The sequence below is a fragment of the Ambystoma mexicanum genome, chromosome 13 (genome assembly GCF_040938575.1).
Source record: "Ambystoma mexicanum isolate Mex_15411 chromosome 13, UKY_AmexF1_1, whole genome shotgun sequence".
In the NCBI taxonomy this organism is placed as follows: Eukaryota; Metazoa; Chordata; class Amphibia; order Caudata; family Ambystomatidae; genus Ambystoma; species Ambystoma mexicanum.
The window spans coordinates 445,562,608-445,587,593 of NC_090938.1; the positions used below are offsets into that span (position 1 = coordinate 445,562,608).

General features: G+C 46.8%; 1 protein-coding gene across 1 annotated transcript in view; it reads left to right on the forward strand.

The window, feature by feature from the left end:
- LOC138521324 (mucin-13-like) overlaps window positions 1–24,986 on the forward strand; it is a 757,642-nt gene that overhangs the window by 458,793 nt on the left and 273,863 nt on the right. Inside the window, exon 7 of the mRNA XM_069634079.1 lies at window positions 11,738–11,869. Within this exon, the coding sequence (XP_069490180.1) occupies window positions 11,738–11,869 (132 nt within the window). The remainder of the gene's footprint in view (window positions 1–11,737; window positions 11,870–24,986) is intronic.

A 24,986-nucleotide genomic window follows, 5' to 3' on the forward strand; every position in this document is an offset into this window, starting at 1 on the left:
ATCAGCTCTGGTCATTGAATCAGGTCAGGTCTACCGACAGCAGGGCACCTCTGGAGGGATCGGATTAGCGGCGCGGTTCTGGTCAATTTTGGACTGCACCTCAGACTGGATTTGGATGGGCCCTTCTGGTTACTGGACACAGCAGATTACAGGATGCAAGTTTCAGTGGGCAAGCCTTAATGGTAGCAAGCCAAGCTGAATCAGAATTATGCTTTCAAGTTTTGGATGTTTTGAAATTGGGTCTAGCTAGCAAAAGTTCTGCAATGCTAAAGTCTAGATTCTTCAAGGAAATCTGGATTTTTCAAGAATTCTGGAGCCAGCTACAAATGAAGAGTTCTGGAACAAGGTGCTGCACTGAAATCTGGATGGGTTCTGGAAGCAGTGTGTCTTGTGTGTTGTGCAGTCCCTATATTTATACTGTCAAACCATTTCTGCAATTATGTACCCTAATAAAATCAGATACATACATTTCATATTTCACTGTCTATATTCCCATTCAATTCCCATTTTTGTGTAAGCTGTCTTTCTCATTCTACGGATTTTTATCAATTTTAACCATAACAGGTTGGATTAATGATTTCTAATTCAGTACATCTCTGGGCACTTATTAGTTGACCATGTACATACTATCTTAAGTTTGCAACATTAATCGTTTTGCTAGAATAATAATGTTTTTATATATTTGGTTCCTTAAATGGTACAAGTTTCATCAATGTCTTCAAATCAAGAGCCTGAAATTAGGTTAATGTCTACCAAATTTCAGATGTATGCCTCTTTAGGTCGCTCAGTTAAAGAGTTTGAAACTTTAATCAAAAATAAGGATTCAATATAAAAGTTCTCCTTTGTAACTTCCCCTTTCCAGGCAGCAGCTGTCCAGTCCTTTGATCAGGGTGGGGTGTAGAGGAAAGCATCCTGTCCCTCCCAGCAGAGTGCAATGCTCAGCCTGTCCTTTGTTCTCGGCTCAGCCACCAGACGAATGTCTAGTGCGGCCTCATTGTTCTCCTTGTTGTCATTATGCGCAAACGATTAGGAGCCATTAGCCTTCCTGTTTTCAAGGGAGTGTCAAGCTGAGATGTCAACTTTCCCAGGCCAGGCTGTCAGATCAGAATTAAATAGTTGATTAGCTCCAGACTGGGTTCCTTTAAATTGAAGTCTTTTCATTTCACATATAAAATACAAGCACAGTTTATAAGGGATTTGGACATTTTAAAAGAATTGGCCATCCACAAACATGTTTTAAATAGGTGAATTTTGCAATTTTAATCAGGAAACAGAAGCACTTTTAAACTTGGTTTGACAGCTATTTTTTTTTGATGCAGCTGTCTGTCAGTGAGGCCTGGATTCCTCTGAGCCCCCTGTAGAATCTGTGATTTCAGCAACTTTTCATTTCATTAATTCACTGGGCAAATGACTGAATTTAGTGCCAAAACAGCACTTTGAAGGTTGCCATTGATTAAGAAAACTGGATTTTAAGGCATTTTCGGATTTTAACACACTTCTGTTGCCTTGCTTCAGGTGACAGGTGACAGGTGTGATTCCTATTTTTACACCACCTTTGCCTGTGTGTGGCAGGGTGTGCAGCTCTTTTGTGGTTTATGAACCATGCACAGTTTTGCAGATTTGACATGCACAGGGGTTATCGCCTCTATTTCTTTCTTTCCCTATCGGCAAAGGGGTGCAGTGTGGCGCATTGGCATGGATAAAATATTCCACATGCCCCAGACACAAAGTGTGCAGGGCACGCTTTCTCATGAGCCTGGCGCCAAAGGTGCCAGGACTGGGTCCATTTGGACCCTTTAGATGATAAAGATAGTGGCCCTTGTCTTGTGGTCATGACATACAGTGGGACCAGTGGCCTGACTGCTTAGTTTGCAGTATTTCAGTATTTCAGAGTTCCCCAATTTGTATCAGTTGAGCCCGATCCCACAGCTGACAATAGAAGGAAGCAGATACAAAGGTGGCATGGTTTTGATTATAGACTTTTATTTCAGTGTGAAAAAGGCCCTCACTATCCTTAACTTGTAAGAGGGGTTTCCCTGCCTCAGAACTAATACTAAATGGGTCTGTCAGAATATCCATCAACTTAAATTCCACTGTCCTGTGTCAAAACCTACTTCTATTCCTCACACTATATAAAAGGTAAACTAACAAAAGGTTCCTTCTTTAAGGAGAATGGCCCCCTTCTCCTTCTTGTTCGGTAATGTTCTGTCAAGGGACAGATGAATGCGTCATTCATGGCGTCAGCCCCTCCCCTGCCTCTATACCACAAGAATGAGAGGAGTACATCATGTATGACGTCTGCCCCTCTTCTGCCTCTATACCACCAGTGTGAGAGATGCTATTCACTAAGACAAACCTACCAACCTCATCCTGGAACTATCGAAGAAGAGATGAATTTGCAAGCTCAAGAAGATATGAACATTCTGTAACTGAAGATAACGAGAGCAAATGACCTCACTGCCAAACTGACACATGTAGATGCACTAGACATGAAGCAGATATGCACTCACCATGAAGAAGCGCAGACATTAGTTCAAACGTGTATTTGGCCAAGAAGAATATCACCTGCACCAATAGACATTAGAAACATAGCATAATCTATGTATATGCTGAAACACAAAGCAAACGATATACAGACAAAGCTTGCTTAACGTAGAAATGCAATGGTAATGAGTGGCTATTTTGAATACAATGGATGGCAGAGCTGATTACAGTAAATGGGAAGCATCGAAGAAGCCCCAAAGCTGCATGGAGGTTCAATGTGCTGAAATTGGCTGAAAAATGTATTTCTGCAGGCCAGGCAGTGACTACACAACCCCCACCAAGGTTACTGTTGAAAAGGGAGGTTTGGATAGCTCTGTAGAGAACAGAAGATAATAATTCCAAGCAGAGGACACATTTCTCATAGATTAAGTAAAAGAACAAACAGCCTTTGAAAGCCAGGTGCCCATTCATTAAAGCTTAATACTGGATGAAGAATAGCTCAAACGAGTCTCCAGTGGCCAGAGAGGTTACAGACACCTGCCTTAATATGGGCGAGAATCCTAATAAAAGTTGAGCAGCATAATTCAAAAAGTGACCTTCTCACATGTGACTTATAATTGGAGCACAGTGTCTATTCTCCAGCATGGGGTCTGGCATGGATTCACATGCTCATGAATATTCCCCGTCGTCAGGCCGGGAATCCTCGGTATAGAAAAAACAATCAGTATCAGCTTTGTTTCTGATCTGTCTTTCTTAGTAGTAACCAATCACTGGTCTCTGGGTCATACTGCCCCCAGCCAAGGACTGCCCTCTCTCTAAGCCCCGCCTCTGGCAGCCATCCTCAGATTTTTACCGCACGTTCAAATGTTGGGAGTCCTCGTGCTTTAGCTCTCGAGCTTTTGCTGCATTTTCGCGCTTTTTTCAGGAGATTTTTCTCATTTTTCGGTTAAATAGAGCCTCAAGCTCCACCGTTTCTGCATCCGATCAACGGGGATCCGTTTCAGAGTTTTCTACACCCCTCAAGGGTGAAGATTTCGTCGAGTTACGCTTTTGGAGGATTCCAGAAGTTCCGAGGCCTAGGAGAAAGGAAGCTCGACGCCCGGGAAGCTGTTCAGGACCTGCCCTGGATGCCAGCTTCAGAATGTTTTCAAGGAGGACGAGCATTCGTTATGCCTCTACTCTCTCCATGAGGACAAGACGCACGTTTTGTGGGAACATGTCGGAGCGGACCATGAAGGATCGCCACCTCTGTCTCGCCAACTGGCTGGAAGGGAAGAGCCCGTCAGGCGAGAAGAAGAAAAAGAAAGTCCGAGTGGTCTTCTAAGTCCTGTGAGGGCGCCCCGGCAACGGGGGCCCAACAAAAGGCTAAGCACTGCGAGTCCGCGGGCACCGGGAACGCCGAAGGTTCGGGCTCCTTGCCTGGCAGGCAGGGCGCATCCTCCCCGGCGCCATCAACCACGAGCCAACGCTCTGGCTCGGGTAAGAGGAAGTCCGAGAACCCGGCGAAGCTTCTGGAGAGGCCCCGGTCGATCTCGAAGATTCCGGCAGAGGTGGAGCGAGGCTCGGACCCTCCCCCCAAGGTGAAGGCCCCAGGCATCCAGAAGGTGACGATGGCCTTAATTCACCCTGCTAAGACCTCGATTGAGGATGTGCCGCGGCCCTGGCTCAGCCTGTGGAGGCTACACCAGTGGAGGCGCCCTCAGGACCCAGAGTCTCCGTGCCACCACGGAGGGAGTCGTCTTTCAGGCCCATTGAGAAGACACCCACAAAGTCCTCGTTGGAAAAGGTGGGGGAGGGGCTGGTGGCCATCGTGGATAGGGACACTACCTCTGAAGAACGGCTCATCGAAGTCGTGGAAGAGGCCCAGCCCATCGGGAGGGATCCCGACGAGGGCGACGATGAGAGCGACGGGGTCCCCGACAAGGCTCCTCAAGAGCCCTCGCGCCCGTCGTTTCCGGCGCCGCAGGACACTTCGGTGGCCATTTTGTCAGCGATTCAGTCCTTATGTTCGTAGATAAGGACAAGGTTGCCCCTCCCCCCGACGGAGGTACCTGAGCCAGACCCGACGGGGGAACCGGAGCCAGGACCTTTGGAAAGTCCACCGCATAAGAGGAGGAGGACGCATCCTACGCCACCTCTCCCACCTCTGCAGCCTGCTCTGCCTTCATCCCGGTCTACTACCCACGGGGATGATACAGGCACAGACACGGCTACGACAGGTACAGATGACGACGGAGGCGACGATGGGACGTGTCCCCCATCGCCCCCTGCTCGGGCGTCCCCGCCCGATGAAATTGGATCCTTTCATGCCATGATTTCCAGGGCATCCAAGCTCTTCCAGCTCTTCCCAGAAGAGAAGAAGAAGGAAGTGTTCCTTTACCAACGGCGCGAGGCTAAAAGGAAGACAGTCCTCACCGTACCGCTTCTTGATGACATCTGGGATGAGGGGCTCGCCCTCCTCAAGAACCCTGCCACGGCGCCGGCAAAGAGGGACCGGTACGAGAAGAAGTACCGGGTCCCCGACGCTGCCCCCTTGTGCCTTCGGGCGCAACCTACCCCGGATTCGGTCGTCTCGGCGGCAGCAAAGAAGAAAGCTGGGGGGGCATCGGCCTCGACATCAACTTCCCCGCCGGACGGCGAGGGCAGGAAGTTGGGCACGATGGGACGGCGGATCATCTCATCCGCAGCGATGACTATCAAGGCGGCCAACGCCCTGGCTATCGTAGCCCGCTACGACAGGGAGTTGTGGTTCAAAATTGCCCCTCTGTTGGACTTCCTTCCGGACGCCAAAAGGGCTGAGGCCCTTGAAATCCTACAGGAGGGTGAGATTGCTTCGGACCACGCATCACGGTGGCAACGGACATCGCCGACACCGGTTTCCGTCAGTTGGGCAACAGCGTTTGCTTGAGACGACGAGGATGGCTCAGGCCACGGATTTCCGCCAGGACGTACAAACCAAGGTTTTGGACATGCCCTTCGACGGGAACATCCTGTTTGGGAAGGCGGTTGATGAGTCCCTTCAGGCCATCAAGACAGACACAGAGATTGCCCGGGCACTAGGAGTGATCCAACAACGACGGCCGTCTTTCGGAGCTCCGGAGGCAGACAAGGTGCCTCCAAGGGATCCGGCAGTGGCTCCTCCATGTACCGCCAAGGGGCAAGATCTTCGTCCCAGGAAGCCTACAGGGGACGCGGCAAGTCAGGTGGTGCCCGTCGTCGTCGACAGGGAGGTCAAGGAGGCAAGGCGGCCTCCAAACAAGATTGAACCGACCGTGGGGTCGGGCCCCCACCGAAGCACCCCGGTGGGAGGCCGGCTGGCGAGGTTCATCAGTGTGTGGGAGTCCATCTCCACCGACCGTTGGGTGCTGTACGCCCTGGCCCAAGGGCACGCCCTCGAGTTTCAGAAGAAGTGCCCTCGCGTTCCACCCGTGGCCAGGAAGGAAAATCACGTCCCTCAAATACTGTTGGAAGTAAGGGCGATGCTCAAGAAGGGTGCCATTGAGCTCGTCCCAAAGAGTCTTCGGGGCTCCGGAGTTTGCTCAAGGTACTTCCTTGTAAAAAATAAGACAGGAGGATGGCGCCCCATCCTGGACCTACGACGACTGAACAAGTACATCAAGGCACAGAAGTTCCGTATGGTCACCCTCCAGCACGTGCTGGGACAGCGGGAGGAGGGCGATTTCCTGTCATTGTTGGACTTGGAGGATGCGTACTTCCACATCCCCATTCTAAAAAGACACCGAAAGTTCCTCAGGTTCGTGGTCCAAGGGCGGCACTACCAGTTCAAAGCCCTCCCGTTCGGATTGAAGTCGGCACCCAGGGTGTTCACCAAGTGCCTTGCACCAGTGGCGGCGCGGCTGCGCCTACAGGGGATCCGCATCTACCCCTACCTGGACGACTGGCTCATCCGGGCAAGGACAAGGGAGCTCACCGTGGAGCACACTGCGAAGACCGTCCAGCTGCTCATGGACCTGGGATTCTCCATCAACTTTCCAAGATCCCACCTGGTTCCGTCGCAAGTCGCCCTGTTTCTGGGAGCCAAGCTCGACACAGTGGCGTGACTGGCCTCGCCGTCGGAGGAAAGGACCAGGACCATTCTGGGCAAGGTGCAGCGTCTGCTGGCTACGGACATGGCCAGGGTAAGACCTATCAAATCCCTCCTCGGGATGATGTCATCCTGCATTTATCTGGTGCACCTTTGCAGGCTTCGGATGCGGCCCTTACAAGAGTTCCTCGACGCCCGCTGGGTCCAGTCGACGGGCAGCTTCGAGGACAGGATCCCTCTCAACGAGACGTTCTGTCAGGCGATCCGGTGGTGGGGTACCCGCTCCCATCTGTCGGCGGGCACGGGCTTTCAGACCCCAGCTCACCAGGTGACGGTGACGACGAACGCCTCCCTGGAAGGTTGAGGAGCGCACTCCGGAGATCTTCACGCGAGAGGCCTTTGGCTCCCGGAGGAGAAGTCTCTCCACATCAACATCTTGGAGCTCCGCGCAGTGTTCTGGGCCCTCAGGTCCTTTCTTCCATCCCTCAAGGGCAAGGTGGTGAGGATCTTCACGACAACACCACCATGATGTTCTACATCCGGAAGCAGGGCGGAACCAGGTCCCCTGCCCTATCCAAGGAAGCCCAGGATCTGTGGCATTGGGACGTCGCCCAGGGGATGTTTCTGGTGCCTCTTCATCTGGCAGGAATAAAAAACACGATCGCCGACCCACTCAGCAGGGAGCTGCGCTCGTGCCACGAGTGGGAACTACGCCAGGATCAAGTGGATCGACTCTTCCGACGATGGGGCGAACCCCAAATCAATCTCTTCGCGACGGCGATGAATTCCAAGTGCCTGAGGTTCGCCAGCAGGTTCCCCCAGCCGAGGAGCATGAGCGATGCTTTCTCGTTCCCCTGGGACGGCCTATTTCTTTATGCATTCCCTGCGCTGCCGTTGCTGCTCCGGCTCATCAACCAGCTCAAGAGGTCCTGGTGCAGGATGATCCTCGTCGCACCGGCATGGCCGAGACAGATCTGGTTCCCGGACCTTCTGGACTTGTCATCGTCCCCACCAGTCAAGCTACCGACGGACGCAGACCTTCTCTCCACAACCCGGAGTCGCTGAACTTGCAGGCCTGGCTCCTGCAGCACTAGAGTTTGGAGGGTACGACATCCCGGCCGACTGCAGAGAGGTTCTTGCAAAGGCCAGGGTGCCCTCAACTCTCAAGTGCTACGGACATAAATGAAGAGGTTCTCTGTCTGGTGCCAGGCACAGAAGATTAACCCTCTGCGGATTACGGCCCCTACCTACTGTCACTGGCCAAAGCTGGACTGGCTCACGCCTCCATCAAAATACATCTGGCTGCAATCTCCCGATATACCAGGACTATGGGACGGGCGTCCTTGTGGTCTCATCGCCTGGTGAAAGAATTCATGAAGGGACTATTCCGATCATTCCCGCCGGTGAAGGCTCCTGCCCCAGCGTGGGAGTTTAATGTGGTGCTGACCAGGCTCATGGGGGCCCCATTCGAGCCTATGCATTCGGCGCCTCTGAAGTTCCTGTCATGGAAGACAGCTTTCCTCGTGGCCATCACCTCCGCACGACGAGTGGGAGAGATCCAGGCCCTATCTTGCAAGTCTCCATACTTGACTTTTCATGATACAAGGGTGGTGCTGAGGACACACCCCTCCTTTATGCCCAAGGTGCCGTCGGACTTCCACCTCAACGAGCCCTTGGTGTTGCCAGTTTTCTTCCCGTCGCCGGCCGAGAGGACTTTGCACCCGCTGGATGTAGCTAGAGCGCTGAAGTTCTACGTGGACCGCACGAAAATTTTTCGGAAGACGTCACAGCTGTTTGTGAACTTTGGCACTGTGAATCAAGGGAAGGCTCTCTCGAAGACTTCCATTTCCAGATGGCTCTCCGGCTGCATCATGCACTGTCACCGGTTGGCAAACCGACCGCTGCCTGGCCGTCCGAGAGCCCATTCGACCAGAGCGATCGCTGCTACCACGGCGTTCCTGTCTGGTGTGCCCCTGCTGGACATCTGCAGGGCTGCGACGTGGAGGTCGACGCACACCTTCACAAGATTCTACTGCATTGATCGGGACTCCAGGGAGGAGTCCAGGGTCGGCCAAGCAGTGCTGCGCAACCTGTTCGCCTAAGGTGAGCCTGGTGAGGAGGTAAGAGTTGCTTAATGTTGAGTTGTTGTATTGCTTAATGTTGAGCCTGTTGCCACCTCCCATGGTTGTGCATGTGTGTACTGCTATGTATTCTCTTATTCATGAGCATGTGAATCCATGCCAGACCCCATGCTGGAGAAGGAACAAGTTACTTACCTGTAACTGTTGTTCTCCAGCATGGGTCTGGCATGGATTCACATGCGAACCCTTCCGCCTACACCTCTGCGGCTCTTCACTTGGTCATACTGCCACTTTACGTGCTACCAAATCTGAGGGTGGCTGCCAGAGGCGGGGCTTAGGGAGAGGGCAGTCATTGGCTGGGGGCAGTATGACCCAGAGACCAGTGATTGGTTACTACTAAGAAAGACAGATCAGAAACAAAACTGATACTGATTTTTTTTTCTATACCGAGGATTCCCGGCCTGACGACGGGGAATATTCACGAGCATGTGAATCCATGCCAGACCCATGCTGGAGAACAACAGTTACAGGTAAGTAACTTGTTCCTTCATCAACTCCGACTAAGATGGGCCCATGTTTTCACTCCCCTCAGGTTCACAGAACAAAGATGCCAGACAAGGCCAAGTTCAAAGCTAGAGGTCCTGGCTTGCTGCCTAGGACATCAGGGATGGTGTCTTATTTAATTGGAAAAAGCATCTTGTTGTCTCCCCCCTTACCACTATTTCTGCTCATGTACTGATGACCTGCTAAAACAATCAAGGTTGGTAAAACCATTGCCAACCAATCACAACTCCTAAAATGATGCCACCTGTAATTGTTGCAGTAGCCAATGACCTGTTGTTATGATGATGTCTTTTTTCCCTTTATCACTTCAGGGGTGGTACAGATAGTTGTGACCAATGAAGCAACTAATACCTCTGAAACCTATATGTAGACAATTCCCCCAGCCAATCCCAGTTCCCTGTAGGTTTTGGAACCAAGATTGTGATATGACATCAATCATGACATATTTTGAGGTTAAAACCTAATATTTGCCATTGAAGAGTCAGAGGAGCTTTGGAGAAGTATATTATTATTACTGTCCCTGCCTTATATGAATTGTTAATGAAGCAGAACTTTGACATTTACTTTGACTTTTTCCATCATTGGGTGGGGGACTGCCCGGCCTGTCTGTTCCACAAAGGACTGGGGGTTTCCATTCTACCGTTACAATTCAAAAGATTGTTGTCTCAAATCGGTTACTAGGGCGAATGACTCCCTTCCCCTGGCCTATGCATTTCACCCAGTGCTTGCACAACATTACCTCCAGGAGAATGGCTCTCTTCTCCTGGTGCATCTCCTTATACTCTGCAGTAGAACCAGGGGGAATGGCTCCCTTCCCCCGATGTGACTTGATACACTTTGCGACAATCCCAGGGGGAATGACTCCCTTCCCCTGGCTTCTTTATCTCTACTATCAGTTCAGGACCAAGAGAATGCCCCCTTCTCATTGGTATGCTTTTGGCACAGTTTAAAACAAGGCTGGGGGAATGACTCCCTGCCTATGGCCTCTCCGGTTGAAGACTCAGTTCAGGATCAAGATAATGCCCCTCTTCTCTTTGTATGCTTCAGCACAGTTCATCAAAAGGCCAGGGACAATGACTCCCTTCCCCTGGCATCTTTATCAGACCTCCTGATGTGGTACCAGTAGAATGACTCCCTTCTCCTGGTATGACTTGATATCTTTCTTTCTCAATGCTTTAAACTTCACGCACACTTTTTCACTTGGCTGATTCTCAACAAAGTCCCAGATCTTGTCAGGGTCCCAGACCCTTCTCTTGTGGTCAGTGGCTTTCATTTTCCCACTGTAATGAGGAAGATTTCCTCTGATGCTTTCCATCTCTAGGTTTGGGTCCCAGACCCTTCTCTGGTTGTCAGTGGTTTTCCATCTCCCTCTGTAATGAGGAAGACTTCCTCTGATGCTTTCTGTTTCTAGTTATGAGTCGCAGACCCTGCTCTGGTGTTCAGTGGTTTTATGAGTGCCACTGGGACGAGGAAGCATTCCCCGGAGGATTTCTGCATAAGTGGTTCCCTTCATGTTCCCACCAGGCCTCCCATGATCTTTTTACTTCACACAGGGTCAGACACTGCTCCAGTTCCTCCAGGGATGGGTCTTCTGCTTTGCCGCTTCCAGGCTTAGCTTTTATTACTTTAAGGCGGAAACAGGGACCCCTCCTGGCTGCTCCTGGCCCGGGGTGGGCAGCCTACCAGTGTGTATGCCAGAGCCGATCCTACCCCAGAAGTGGTGGGGGTGGCCCAGTCCCTGCCCTTCCTGAATGTGCAGTGCATATGGCTGCTGGTACCACTGTCCCTTCCACATTGCCTGTAGGTCAGTTTTCTGGACAGAGTTCTCTTTCGTCTTTTTCAGGACAGGAACTACCAGAATGTACCTGGGCACAACCAGGGAAACCCAGACCAGAACCAGGGTACTGAATCGAGAGCAGAAATGGAATGGACTGGGACCAGTTATACTGTACCAGCTGAGGTGCAATTCCCCAGTTTGTATTGGGGACTGCTTAAAATGGCATACTCTATTTTACAGTTCTGCTGTGCCCATGGTTAGGGGTTGTTTATGCAGGGGTAATGTGAGCAGTTATCAGTGAGGTTGCACAGGGGTATAGTCCCCCATAAATGAGAAGAAATGCAGTGCATGAGGTTACTACTTATATGATCTCTGTGGAGTGTGGAGAGTGTCTTACACTCCTCAGGCTCTACAATGAGGGAATGAGGATAGAAATATTAATTGGCTTACTAAGTGAATGTAATATGGATGAATTAGTGTGAATGAATGTGATGAACTACTTCCTAAGGTCAGTTTTCTATGCCCTAATTATGAAACCTTGTATTTCATTTTTGGATCACATTCTCCCCTGAATAGAGGTTTCAATAAAATGGTGGCACTAAGTCTGCATAACATTCATCCCAGGAAACATACATCCTGCGTTACACTTCTTGGGTCTGCCGGTTTGCAGCGGGTGTGTTTTGCCGTATTAAGTAAATGGGCTTTTTCTCCCGTGCAAGTACCTGTCCACCCTCAATCAGCACTTGAAAATCCACTGATGTCTTTCTTTGTCGTTTGCCTTTTTAGAACAAGATCTTTGCTCTGTAACCAACTGCGACAACACAACCACTGTCTGCCAATCGAACAACGATGGTGTATATTCCTGCAACTGTAAAGAAGGCTTTTTAAAATCTTTTCCTTTGGACCAGACTTGTACGGGTAAGATCCTTGCAAGGGACGATATTTCGTAGTTTGTGAGAGGAGGCAGAACTTAAGTTGATCAACATAAATTCTGTTCTCCTGCATGTATGCCACTGCCTGGTCATGCAACTGTGTATGGTCACATCTACTCTATGGGACACAATCACTATGAACTATTAAACACACACAACTATAAACAGAAAGATCTACCAAATGGAAATAACCTTTAATAACAAAAATAATGCTTCAGAGGCTGTGAATTATCTTCTGGGAGTAGCAGCATCTAAGCTATATTCTCTGGGTACCAACAAATGTATATGTACACAATTCCAGTGGAAATGTCCAGATGTCAATACTGGTTATTGGCATATCTTTTAGTCATTGTAGAATCGTCAATGGGTTTGACTATTCTGTGGGTTGATGAGCCCAGGTCCCAGTATATTTCCATCATTTATCTTGGAAGATAGAGAGAAACAAGGGATATTGTGAAGTATCAGTATTTGTATAGCATTGCGAAATATTTTGTGCTGCTCATCAATGGGGTAAGTCGCCTGTCTTTCTGCCTTCAGCATCCTTGCTCGTTTAGAGCACAGTCAAGGGTTTTGATTGTCCTCTAAACCAACAAGGAAGCTGAAGTCAGAAAGACAGGTGACTTTCAAGAGTTTTTCAGCCTCCTTGCATTGCAACACTGGAGGACAGAAACAGCAAAATGAACACATTTGAAGTGGTTTGCACCCATTCCAATAAAAGTGTGGGCCATGCAAAATTTTGCTCATGCCCAGTACAACAATTCAAAAGTTCTGGTTGCAAAATTACATTTGTTCCTGGTGCATTATTAAAATCTACATGCCAAAATCCATTTTTGATGTGAAGACCCACACTTGAATTTTGGGGAGAACACCATTCAGCCACTCAGAAGACTACCACTCACATCCAATATTCTGTTTCTTCTTGGGATTCGCAATGGAGTCCTTGCCTGGATTGAATCCTACCTTGCACCTCGCCAATTCTCTGTCTCCTGGGGCAATAACACCTCTCATCTCACTCCTCTAACTGTTGGTGCTCCACAAGGCTCTGTCTTGGGTCCACTCCTCTTTACACTCTACACCTCTGCTATTGCGGCACTAATCTCCTCTTTTGGGTTCTTGTACCAACTCTTCGTGGACAACACCCAAATCTTCTTCTCTTATTCTGAACTCTCCTCTGATCTCTCTATCAAAATTTCCAACAGTCTCTCTGCTATTAAATATTGGATGGCATTTCACTCTCTGATGTTAAACTCTACCAAGACAGAGAGATACTCTTCTTCTGTGCCAAAACGTCTCTCTCATCGCTTCTTCTGCCTAACCAGTTCCCACCTGGCATTCTCCCCTACTCTTCTTCAGTCATCTATGACCCTTGACACACCTTCTCTACCTTCATCTCCAAGATTGGAGGAGCAGCTTGCCTCAACATCCTAAATATTAGAAATATCAGGCACCCCCTTCCTTCAACACCACCAAGCATCTCTAAACCACTCTTCTCTTCTCTAAAATGGAATACTGTGCAAGCACCCTTTTTGGTCTCCCTAACTATGCTTTCTGTCCTCTTGACAAGATCATAAACTTTGCTACCTTCTCTTCTCTAAAATGGAATACTGTGCAAGCACCCTTTTTGGTCTCCCTAACTATGCTTTCTGTCCTCTTGACAAGATCATAAACTTTGCTACCGGACTATCTTTGAACTCCCTCACTTCACACCTACCTCCTAGTGCAATCACCAGGCTGCATAGATGACAATTCAAACAGGGCTAGAATTAAATGTCTTCTGCTGGTTCACACATCTATCAACAGTAATGCACCACTGTATCTATCCAACTCTACAAGCCTTCTTGTAATCTCCACTCTGCCTCCTCAACTACCCCTGTGGCTCCTGTGCTTCCTGTCACTTCCGCTCTTTCTCTCTTCTTGCTCCACTTGCATGGAATTCTCTTCTGCCGGACATCCGAGAAACAGTCCACATGGATTTGTTCAAAACCAAACTAAAAGTCTGCCTCCTTGCCTCTGAGTTGCTCTCTTAACCTACCTGTCATTGGTCTGCTTCCTAACATTTTTCCCTCGCCTCTAACATGCCTCTGTCCCTCACTTCTGCTGCCTCCACTCCAGCACTTCACCCATCATGGTCAAATACAGATCACAGCTGCAGCTGATCATACTGCCTACCTGCACTTAAAAATGTCCAATGTTAATTGTCCTTAATCTATGTATATCTACTTATGTATTATCCCCGGTGACTGTTCCATTTACTCCCCTCCACAACCTGGTCAGAATGTCCCTCAAACTGACCCCATTGTAAGAAGTTCACTGCTTCCCATCAAATCTGATTTCTTATCAATTGCATGTTCTTTTGTGGCCAAAAAAGCATTATTCCTCTTGTATATAAATAAATAACTAAATAAATAACAGTTTAAAGCTAAATAACAACTCATGCAACTTGTATTGTATCATTATTGTTAAAGAAGATGAAAACCGTCCTTTGTTCAGTAACATTAACCTTTCTGTATTGGGCAAGACACAACTAGTGAGTGAAATTGTGTGTTTTTAATGATAAAACAAAATGTCACTGTTCCAGTCGGTCAATTAATTACATGGTTCAAGATTAGGTAATAGATAAGAGATTGCGACTAGTGAGTATTTGTTAGCATGTTTGGAAACAACCATTCTAAGCTGTGAGTAGCCTGCAGAGTAATAGTCATTTTTGAAGTATTACCTCATGATTGACCCAACACTGCGACAATAAAAACCTTCGAAATGTGTAGGTTTCACAAAAAGATCAGGGATACACTTTAACTATCATAGTACATGAATCTGTAAACAAATAAACAAGTTACTGAAAAATAATCATTCAATGTCTATAATTAACTATCAGTTGGCTTCATTAAGATCACTTTCTAATTCTTAACACTACTAATAACTACCGTTGCAGAGCATGTGATATAGCCAAATCCAGAATTGGCTTTAAGCTTTAAATGAAGCAAAACAGTTTCTCAATCTGTAAGGCCTCTAGCCTTTAAAATTGGCATAAGAGTTCTCTGTCAAAGACTGATGTTTGAAGCAGAGGAAAATTAAATCAAGCAAATACTCTTCAGTATACTTGCAAAAGGGATACCGCACAGTATCAGAGTTTCCCCAACCATTGAGCCAATGTGTAACCTGTTGCAAGTAGAAGTGAAATAACATCTGTCTTGGGCTGTTGGAATCCATGACAGATATCACCACAAATATGCATCTTCTTTCTTCTCTGCAACATGATAAGTGTTGTTACATGGCTAGACTGGACTGCATTCCTGTAACCATTCTGGTTATATTTTCAGACCCTGTCATGGCATTTTCTGCTGCGCATCATGGTTAAAGCAATCATGATAAGTATTGTTATATGGCTAGACTGGCTTAGATTTGTATTAGGGTTCCACTAGAGGCACGTAATCAATGAGTTATAAGTAGTAGTCCAAGAAGGAGTGTACATCAGGCAAGAAGTAATTATGTGTATTACAGATGGGCGAGTACAAATCAAACAGCACAGTGTGACAGAACTGGTTGATGAGATCTGACAAACAGGTTCACAGCGAACAATACTTTTATACAGCTAATACAATGTGTATACAGTTAGAAACAATTGCAGTTCATCCTTCACGTTGTTGCTGTTCTCACAAAGCTGACTGGTTAAAATATGTTATACCGCTATAGCTAGACATATGTTAGACATGATTGGAACAAAACAGACCTGTCCCCTCCCAGTGTGGCACCACATTGCCTCCCGCTCCACCCCGCAAACTATTCACAATTAGTAACGACATGATTGTGCTGACCTCAGGATCTTTATTTGTCTGCTATTGATCAGCACCAGAAAAGAAGGAAAACGAGGCACCCTGAACTGGTGGGAAGGGAGACATTCACATGGCACCTGCCCTATGGGAAACCTTGCAAACATTGTTATGGACACACTGTGTGCTTGTTGTTTATCAGGAACACCAAAACATACTATTTGATTGGCTCCTTTCGGAGCACCTCTTCATTTCACATTCTTGTTCCCATACCCACTCGCCAAGAGGTGATTTGAAACCGCACACTGTTGTTATGCGAGTGGCTCGCCGGATAAGGTTGATTTCCCCAGCCACCACGAGTTGCTGTGGGCCTGGCTCGTCGACCTTGATTGTATCGTCCGGTGCTGTTCCCAGCGATGGCGGTATGCTGGAGACAAGCAGCCAGAATTCGGAATTGGATGAAATCTCCGAATAAAAATTACAAACCCCACCAAAAGACCTAAAGCACACACCATGAAAAGTTCTAACTACCAAAGGTTTGAACTTTTCGTGGTATGTGTTTAGGTGTTTTGGTCTGGTCCGTGTGAAACATTTTTTTTTTTTAAAAGGCTTCAGGGGGCTGGGGTGGTGTCCCGCACTACACCCCACTCACTAGAGTGAGCAGGGGTTGCGGGGGACACCCCGCAACTATCCCGACAGAACCAAACAAAAAAAGAAAACGGGGGTACACAGTATAGTGAGCGTGGGTCGCAGGGGACATCCCTGCATGTTCGTATGGGAAATGTACAAACATTTTGTATTCGTGCATTTACCATGCCAACATTTCCGTCGTGGGAATATCTGCCGTGGAGATGTCACATAGATCCCAGAGTTCAGCTCCTACCGCACAGCCACTGCATGTTCGCAATGCTCTGTCCCTGCAGTCGTTATTTATCTTCTTCACCAACCCTTCTTCATATCCTTCTGGCCTTTCTGTGCAGCACTGCACTGTCACCATTCCCATTTCCCATCGTAAAACACTGAACCCCCAATCCGCATCAGGGGTCTGGTGTGGTATCACTGATATCATATCCTGCTGAGTTTTTGCTCTTTTGTTCCCTAATGATATTAAGTCTTGTTCACCTATGTGGGCAGCACATTTTATTATGGCCCCTCCACTGGTAGTTTCAATGCTTCTATCAGTTGCCCAAGCAATTCCATCATGCTAATCCTGAATATATGTTGGATGTGACATAAGCAGATGACAAAATGTTAGCTGCATGCCCTTCCATCATTTTCAATGCACTGATCATGGCCACTGGCTCTGATCCCTGTGCTGAATAATGCGATGGTAACCTCTGCTGTGATGCAACTACATACTCCCCATTCTTGTATTATACAGTCGCAGCCCCAGTCTGTCCCCCTCCTGTATTTTGGTCTATACTTGAGGATCCATCAATAAAGGCTATGTCTGCTCCCTCTATTTCTTCTTCTTTTACCTGGATGTTCCCTTCCATTCTGTCCATATGGGCTGGACAGTCATGCATGCAGTCCCCTTCCTGTGTGGGTTCTGTTATGAATGTCTCTGGGTTTACCACACAGCACTTCACTACCTCAATGGTTTGGTTCACCAGTATTATTTCATATCCTGGAGCCCTTTGCATTGTCAGTGTACTCTTTGATTTTTCCAAAATGGCGAATAGTGAATGTTCCACGTACAGTACTACTGGACAACCCATAGTTATTGTTGCTGCCTTTTCTATTGCAAACACTGCAGCCACGAGTGCTTGCTCACAGGGGAAATGTCCCTTCATAACCGGGTTTAGAACACCACAATAGTAAACCAATGGCTATGCATTTGTGCTTTATTTGCGTGAAGACCACCGTCATTACTGAGCCATCTGAGTGGGAAGACAAATACACATTTTCTTTGTAATTAGGGGTGGCCAACACTGGTGCATGGGCAAATGCTTCTCTTAGCTCTGCAACATTCCCATTAATTTCCTCTGTCCACTTTATTTCCCTTTTATCCTTCTGCAATTCCTTGAGGGCCTGTAGTAAGGGCTTTGTAAGTGTGGAGTAATCGAAAACCCATGCTCTGCAGACTGCATAAACACAGAAACTGCTGCATTTCTTTCACTGTGCATGGGATTGCAGTCATGTGAATTGATTCTACCCTCTCCTGTTTTAGCTTCCGTCCTTCTATGGATATTATTTGCCCCAGGTATGCAACATTCTCCTGGCAGTATTGGAGTTTCTCCTTGTCCGCCTTATACCCTTTGTCTGCCAGTAACGTTAAGAGATGCACCAAATTGGTTCTACGCTGCTCCTGAGTCTCGCTGCACAGCAATAAATTATCAATTTATTGTATGACTATGCTTGACACTTGGTTCAAGATGCTAGGTGACTCGCAGTACCCTTGGGGCAGCCTAGTATGTTCAAATTGGGTTCCCCTATACGTAAATGCTGTCAAATATCTAGAATCTGGGTGTAGTGGGATGGAAAAGAAGGCTTTCTTCAGATTGATGACCGTGAAGTAATTTTCCTTCGTTGGAATATTGCACAGTATTGTAGCAGGGTTCGGTAAGAGGGCGTAAATCTTGTATAAATCTCTGCGATCCGCCCTTTCATTTCTTTATCGGGTATATAGCTGTGTTGCGCAGTGATGTAGATGTCTGTAGTATGCCCTGCTGCCACAATGCATGTAGAGTTGAGTATATTCCCTCATCTGCTCCTCGGAACAATGGGTATTGTTTTGCTCAGGCCAGCAGCACCCCTTCTTTTAACTTTATCTTTACCACTCCTACTCCTTTTAATAACCCTACATCATGGGGCCCTTTTGTCCATAGTCATTCTGGAACCTTATTTAGATCTTCATCTGTGTCTCTGCTTCCCCTCTTCACCAGTTGTGTGACTATTGGCACCAGCTTTTCTACTACTCTTAATGGGCAAAGTATTTGTAGCTGGAATCCCATCTCCCCCTCTTTCTCACCGTTGGAGAACAGTTGTTCATCCGTTACTCCTGTAATTGTCAGTGTTGGGTCAATGCATAGCACTGTATGCTATTCCATGTTGTCACTATCTGTCCCGCATGGTATCACCATGTCTTTTCAGATCACTACCTCTTCAAACGATAGCACTACCGTAGTGCCTTTTCTGTCTTCCTTCTGGCACTCTGGATGAAATAGAAATTCTGACGCCAACCGGAACACCTTCCCTTGTATTCTGCTGACCCATCCCAACACTATCTCAACCCCATACAAAAACATGCTGGGGTATATGGGTTGGTATTGTAGCGTGCTTAGGGCATGCACTGCTAGAAGGAGTGCAGCCACTCATGTGTAATAGACGCCTGGCATCAAGCACACCATCCCCTTTTATGTGAATGATATTGTGGCATTCAGTTTGCTCAATAAGGCTCTCCTTAGTATGTTAATGGGAGTGTCTTTGGAACACAACAGGGGTGCTATAATGTGCTGCATCCCCTCTTGTTAGTGATAAATCTTTTGTTACTGGAACCATCCCTACTGCTCCAGGGAAGCCCTGCGTGTCCATTATTTTATTTGATAGTGGGAATTCCCCCTCCTTTATACAAGATTTGGTGGCTCCTTCCTCCTATGTGGAATGAGAACGCTGTTGGTCCTATTTTTACTGCTACCTCGGGTTCCTCTTCGGGGCTGTCAGTTACTGCTAGGACTGAACACACTTGAACTCTTTGCTGGCCCCCCTATTGTTGCGGGTTACTCTGTGGTAACGGGAAAGGGTTTACTCTAACAATGTTGACCTCAGTGTAGTGAGGTACCATGTTCTGCCCTAACACTACTGTACTTCATGTAGCTGGCGCTGGCATTTGTGTTATGCTTGAAAGTGCCATCTCACCATCTGTCAAGCCCCCTGGGCCTGCTGCGTTCTGTTGGACAGGGGCTGGTGACCCTGCTGTAATGGTGCCTGGTCTGACTACACCTGCTGCAACTGCTGCGAGAAAACCCTTGCTGCTCTGCCATTTGTATTGCCTGTTCATGAGCGTGTTGCCCAAACGGGCAAGTGTGTGCAAAATGCCCCATGTTCCCAAATATAAAGCATGGCCCGAACATCCTGTGTCCTACTCCCCTATATCCTCCTCCCCTTCCTCACGGCTGGTACCCTCTCCCCATTGGAAAGAACCCCCCCTGCAGGTAATTCCTCTGCTGCAGAGCTCCCCATTGTGGCGTATACATTGGCGGCACATTCCCCACTTGCAGGAGCATGTTCCCCACAGGAAACCCTCCCTGTTGGGCGGGTGCCACGGTGACAGCGAGTCGCCATGTGTTGCTGTGGGCCCGGCTCACCGACCTTGATTGTAAAGCCTGGTGCTGTTCCCAGCGACAGCGGTTTGCTGGAGACAAGCAGCCAGACTTCAGCTCCCCCAACCCCACAGGCACTGCGTGCTGGCAGTGTATTCTAACTGGCCTGTAGTGAAAGGCCCATCTACAGTATCCCATGGAGTGCGCTTATCTGTGATTTTTGCTTTACTTGCACTTATGCAACAGGTTCCCTTGTGTCCATGTTGTTATGTGTACCATGTGTCCCCCCCTTGTTCTCCTCCATGCTCGGCCCCTGGGACTGGGTACAGCTCCCAGTGATCCCTTGTCCCACCTTTTGGGGTGTCCCCGCCCACCTCCATCATTCCCGCAATTGGTAGGTGCGCCCTTCTGCATGGGTCTGAATCAGCACCTTAATTTCAGATTGCTGCAGACAGTCTGGATACATTTTCCAACTGGCATGGAATTTTCAACTGGGCATTAAGGTTAAAGCAAACATTATAAGCCAACATTGTTTGCTTTAATGTTGATTTGATGCCCAGTAAGAAATGCATGCCAGAGTCCGAAAACATAACCAAACAGCCTGTAGCAAGTAGGCTTTCTAGCCACACAACTCTTATCATGTTGGCTTTATCCATAATACCCAGCAAAAAATACCTGCATGCCAGAGACAGAAAGCATAATCATACCGGCTGCAGCAATGCAGTCCATTCAAGCCACGTAACAGCACTGATCATGCAAACCTGATACGTTTTGATACATGGCTAGATTGGACTGAATTGTTGCAGCCAGTCTGGTTACGCTTTGCTTTAACAATGATGCCCAGTAAACATCCACATCCCAAATCAGAGGCACATTCACCAAGAGAGAGCACTTAGACCTTTTACTGGGCTGCCTTGGCGGCTCGTCTAAAATAAGTGGGTCGACGGCCCGTGGAGCATTATAGATGAGCCTCCCCTAATGTGTCCTCTGGCAATATACTGTGTTACACCCAGCACAGGTTCTCTAAGATCCTTGGCAACACATCGTTTTGTGGGTTACAGTCCAGCTTGGCCAATAAGTCCAAACCACTTGCATCTATCCCTGGAGTTGTAAAAAACGTTGCTGTTTAGGAGACAGAGCTCTATATAAGCACACTGCCTGGCGGAGCTGCAGCAGAGTGTTACTGAGTGTTTGGTGACTCGCAGTAAACACCTGATTTCTTCTACAGACGGGAGTCTGTTGTTTCTTGCTGTTTAGGAGGTGGAGCTCTACAAAAGCACATTGCCTGGCGGAGCCTCGGCTGAGTGTCACTGAGTGTTTGGTGACTCGCAGCAAACAACTGATTTCTGCTACAGACAGGATTTTGTTGTTTCTTGCTGTTTAGGAGGTGGAGCTCTACAAAAGTATGTATTGGTTGTGTTGAACTATACCTTCGTAGTGCGCCGAAAAATAATTGAATAGGCAAGTAGTTATGATCAGAGTTATAAATTCCTTTTATTTTTGTGATATTAGAGCCTTTGTGGATGACACGTGTTTCGGCAGAGCTGCCTTTTTCAAATCCAGGCTATATGGTTAGCTCATAGGCCACTGCATAATGCATAAAGAAGCTGATGTTCACAGGGATGAATCCCTCCTGGACAAAGAAGTCCTCCGTATATTACTGTAAGTTGGGAAGTATCTGGTACCTTCGGTAATTGAAAACTGACCTGTTTCACAGGCAAATTTCTGTTGCCTTTTTTGTAGCGTCTAATCTGATTAAGGAAGCCATGTCCTTGTTTCTTAGTAGTGTTTGAAGTACTTGGTTCATTGGATTCTGCCTCTTCTTCAGCGTCTGAACTGGCTGAGGAAGTATTGTGGGTTGTCTCCTTGGATATTGGTTTCGTGAATTTGTTATTATTTCTCCTGGAAAGTATACACTCTATCTTCACTATTATCCCGGTCGTCCCTGTAGAATCTTCTTAGTTTCCGCAATTTTATATCATCCTGATATTCTTTTAGTATTTCATACATTTTTAGAAAGTTTTTTTCCTTTGTGACTTCAAGAGCCTTTGCTTTATGTATTTCTTTCTTAATAGTATCTATTTGGGCTATGGATCTCGCTTGTTCTCTTTCAGCATGTTCAATGAGCATCTGGAGCATTTGTTTGGAGCAATGATTAAGATTAGTTTCCCAATTGTTGGCTAGGTCATGGTCTTCATCTTTATTGAAATCAGGAAAGATAAGAATACGTAAACCTCTCAGTATTTGATCTTTTGAAAGATAGTTTTTTAAGGAGACAATTTCCCAAAATTTGTCGATTTCACGGCGAGATACCCTTTCTAATCTGATGAATTTGGATCTGAGATCTTCTCTTTTAGGAGTGTTAGAGGTAAATGCATGTGTATTATTACCTCGTGGGGTGAAGAGGGTATCCGCTTCTTGTTCTCGATTTTCTAGGTAGTCTGCCATTGTTGGCTTTGATAAAATTGGCTTGAGGGTCTTGCGTGGTACAGTGATGTCACAAGAACAAATATTGCATTGCTAGTGAGGGACTGTTTCTGATGACACCTGTTGCGGTACCTTCACGCCCGGTTGAATTAGAAGGATTTGTCCTTGAGAGTTAAGGTGACGTTAGAGATCTTGCGTCGCACCAGGTTTAGCTACTACGGAGACTTAGTGCCCCTCCACTCCGTATGTGACAATATGTATTGGTTGTGTTGAACTATACCTTCGTAGTGCGCCGAAAAATAATGGAATAGGCAAGTAGTTATGATCAGAGTTATAAATTCCTTTTATTTTTGTGATATTAGAGCCTTTGTGGATGACACGTGTTTCGGCAGAGCTGCCTTTTTCATATCCAGGCTATAAGGTTAGCTCATAGGTCACTGCATAATGCATGAAAAAGCTGATGTTCACAGGGATGAGTCCCTCCTGGACAAAGAAGTCCTCCGTATATTACTGTAAGTTGGGAAGTATCTGGTACTTTCGGTAATTGAAAACGGACCTGTTTCACAGGCAAATTTCTGTTGCCTTTTTTGTAGCGTCTAATCTGATTAAGGAAGCCATGTCCTTGTTTCTTAGTAGTGTTTGAAGTACTTGGTTCATTGGATTCTGCCTCTTCTTCAGCATCTGAACTGGCTGAGGAATAATTGGGGGTTGTCTCCTTGGATATTGGTTTCGTGAATTTGTTATATTTCTCCTGGAAAATATACACTCTATCTTCACTATAATCCCGGTCGTCCCTGTAGAATTTTCTTAGTTTCCGCAATTTTATATCATCCTGATATTCTTTTAGTATTTCATACATTTTTAGAAAGTTTTTTTCCTTTGTGACTTCAAGAGCCTTTGCTTCATGTATTTCTTTCTTAATAGTATCTATTTGGGCTATGGATCTCGCTTGTTCTCTTTCAGCATGTTCAATGAGCATCTGGAGCATTTGTTTGGAGCAATGATTAAGATTAGTTTCCCAATTGTTTCACGGCCGTGAAATCGACAAATTTTGGGAAATTGTCTCCTTAAAAAACTATCTTTCAAAAGATCAAATACCGAGAGGTTTACGTATTCTTATCTTTCCTGATTTCAATAAAGATGAAGACCATGACCTAGCCAACAATTGGGAAACTAATCTTAATCATTGCTCCAAACAAATGCTCCAGATGCTCATTGAACATGCTGAAAGAGAACAAGCGAGATCCATAGCCCAAATAGATACTATTAAGAAAGAAATACATGAAGCAAAGGCTCTTGAAGTCACAAAGGAAAAAAACTTTCTAAAAATGTATGAAATACTAAAAGAATATCAGGATGTTATAAAATTGCGGAAACTAAGAAAATTCTACAGGGACGACCGGGATTATAGTGAAGATAGAGTGTATACTTTCCAGGAGAAATATAACAAATTCACGAAACCAATATCCAAGGAGACAACCCCCAATACTTCCTCAGCCAGTTCAGACGCTGAAGAAGAGGCAGAATCCAATGAACCAAGTACTTCAAACACTACTAAGAAACAAGGACATGGCTTCCTTAATCAGATAAGACGCTACAAAAAAGGCAACAGAAATTTGCCTGTGAAACAGGTCCGTTTTCAATTACCGAAAGTACCAGATACTTCCCAACTTACAGTAATATACGGAGGACTTCTTTGTCCAGGAGGGATTCATCCCTGTGAACATCAGCTTTTTCATGCATTATGCAGTGACCTATGAGCTAACCATATAGCCTGGATTTGAAAAAGGCAGCTCTGCCGAAACACGTGTCATCCACAAAGGCTCTAATATCACAAAAATAAAAGGAATTTATAACTCTGATCATAACTACTTGCCTATTCCATTATTTTTCGGCGCACTACGAAGGTATAGTTCAACACAACCAATACATATTGTCACATACGGAGTGGAGGGGCTCTAAGTCTCCGTAGTAGCTAAACCTGGTGCGACGCAAGATCTCTAACGTCACCTTAACTCTCAAGGACAAATCCTTCTAATTCAACGGGCGCGTAGGTACCGCAACAGGTGTCATCAAAAACAGTCCCTCACTAGCAATGCTCTACAAAAGTACATTGCCTGGCAGAGCCTCTGCAGAGTGTCACTTGGTGTTTGGTGACTTGCAGCAAACGCCTGATTTCTTCTACAGACCGGATTCTGTTGTTTCCTGCTGTTTAGGAGGCAGAACTCTACAAAAGCACACTGCCTGGCGGAGCCTCATTGGAGTGTCGCTGACTGTTTGGTGTTTGGGAGTTGGAATGTCAGGAGCGAGGCTTCCCTGCTGGACTGCGCATCTGGATTTTGTGAACACCTTGGAATCCCTTCAAAACGATTAGCAATGACTGGGCTTCAACCGATGGAACCTGACCTGCCTCTTAAAACAAGGAAACAACTAAGACGTGACATTGAAGGATTGCCAGGTGCTTCAGAACCGACCAGGACCCTCCAGAGTGCATCCACAACACAGGCTCATCACTGCCTCGGTGTGGTAGATGCATTGTGTGAGGAAGGGATGGTGGTCCCAACGATCCAACTGGAGCACCTTTCTAATCATTTGTCTGGGCCTCAGCTATTTTTTCCGATTGACGATATCTTGCAGATGGGCG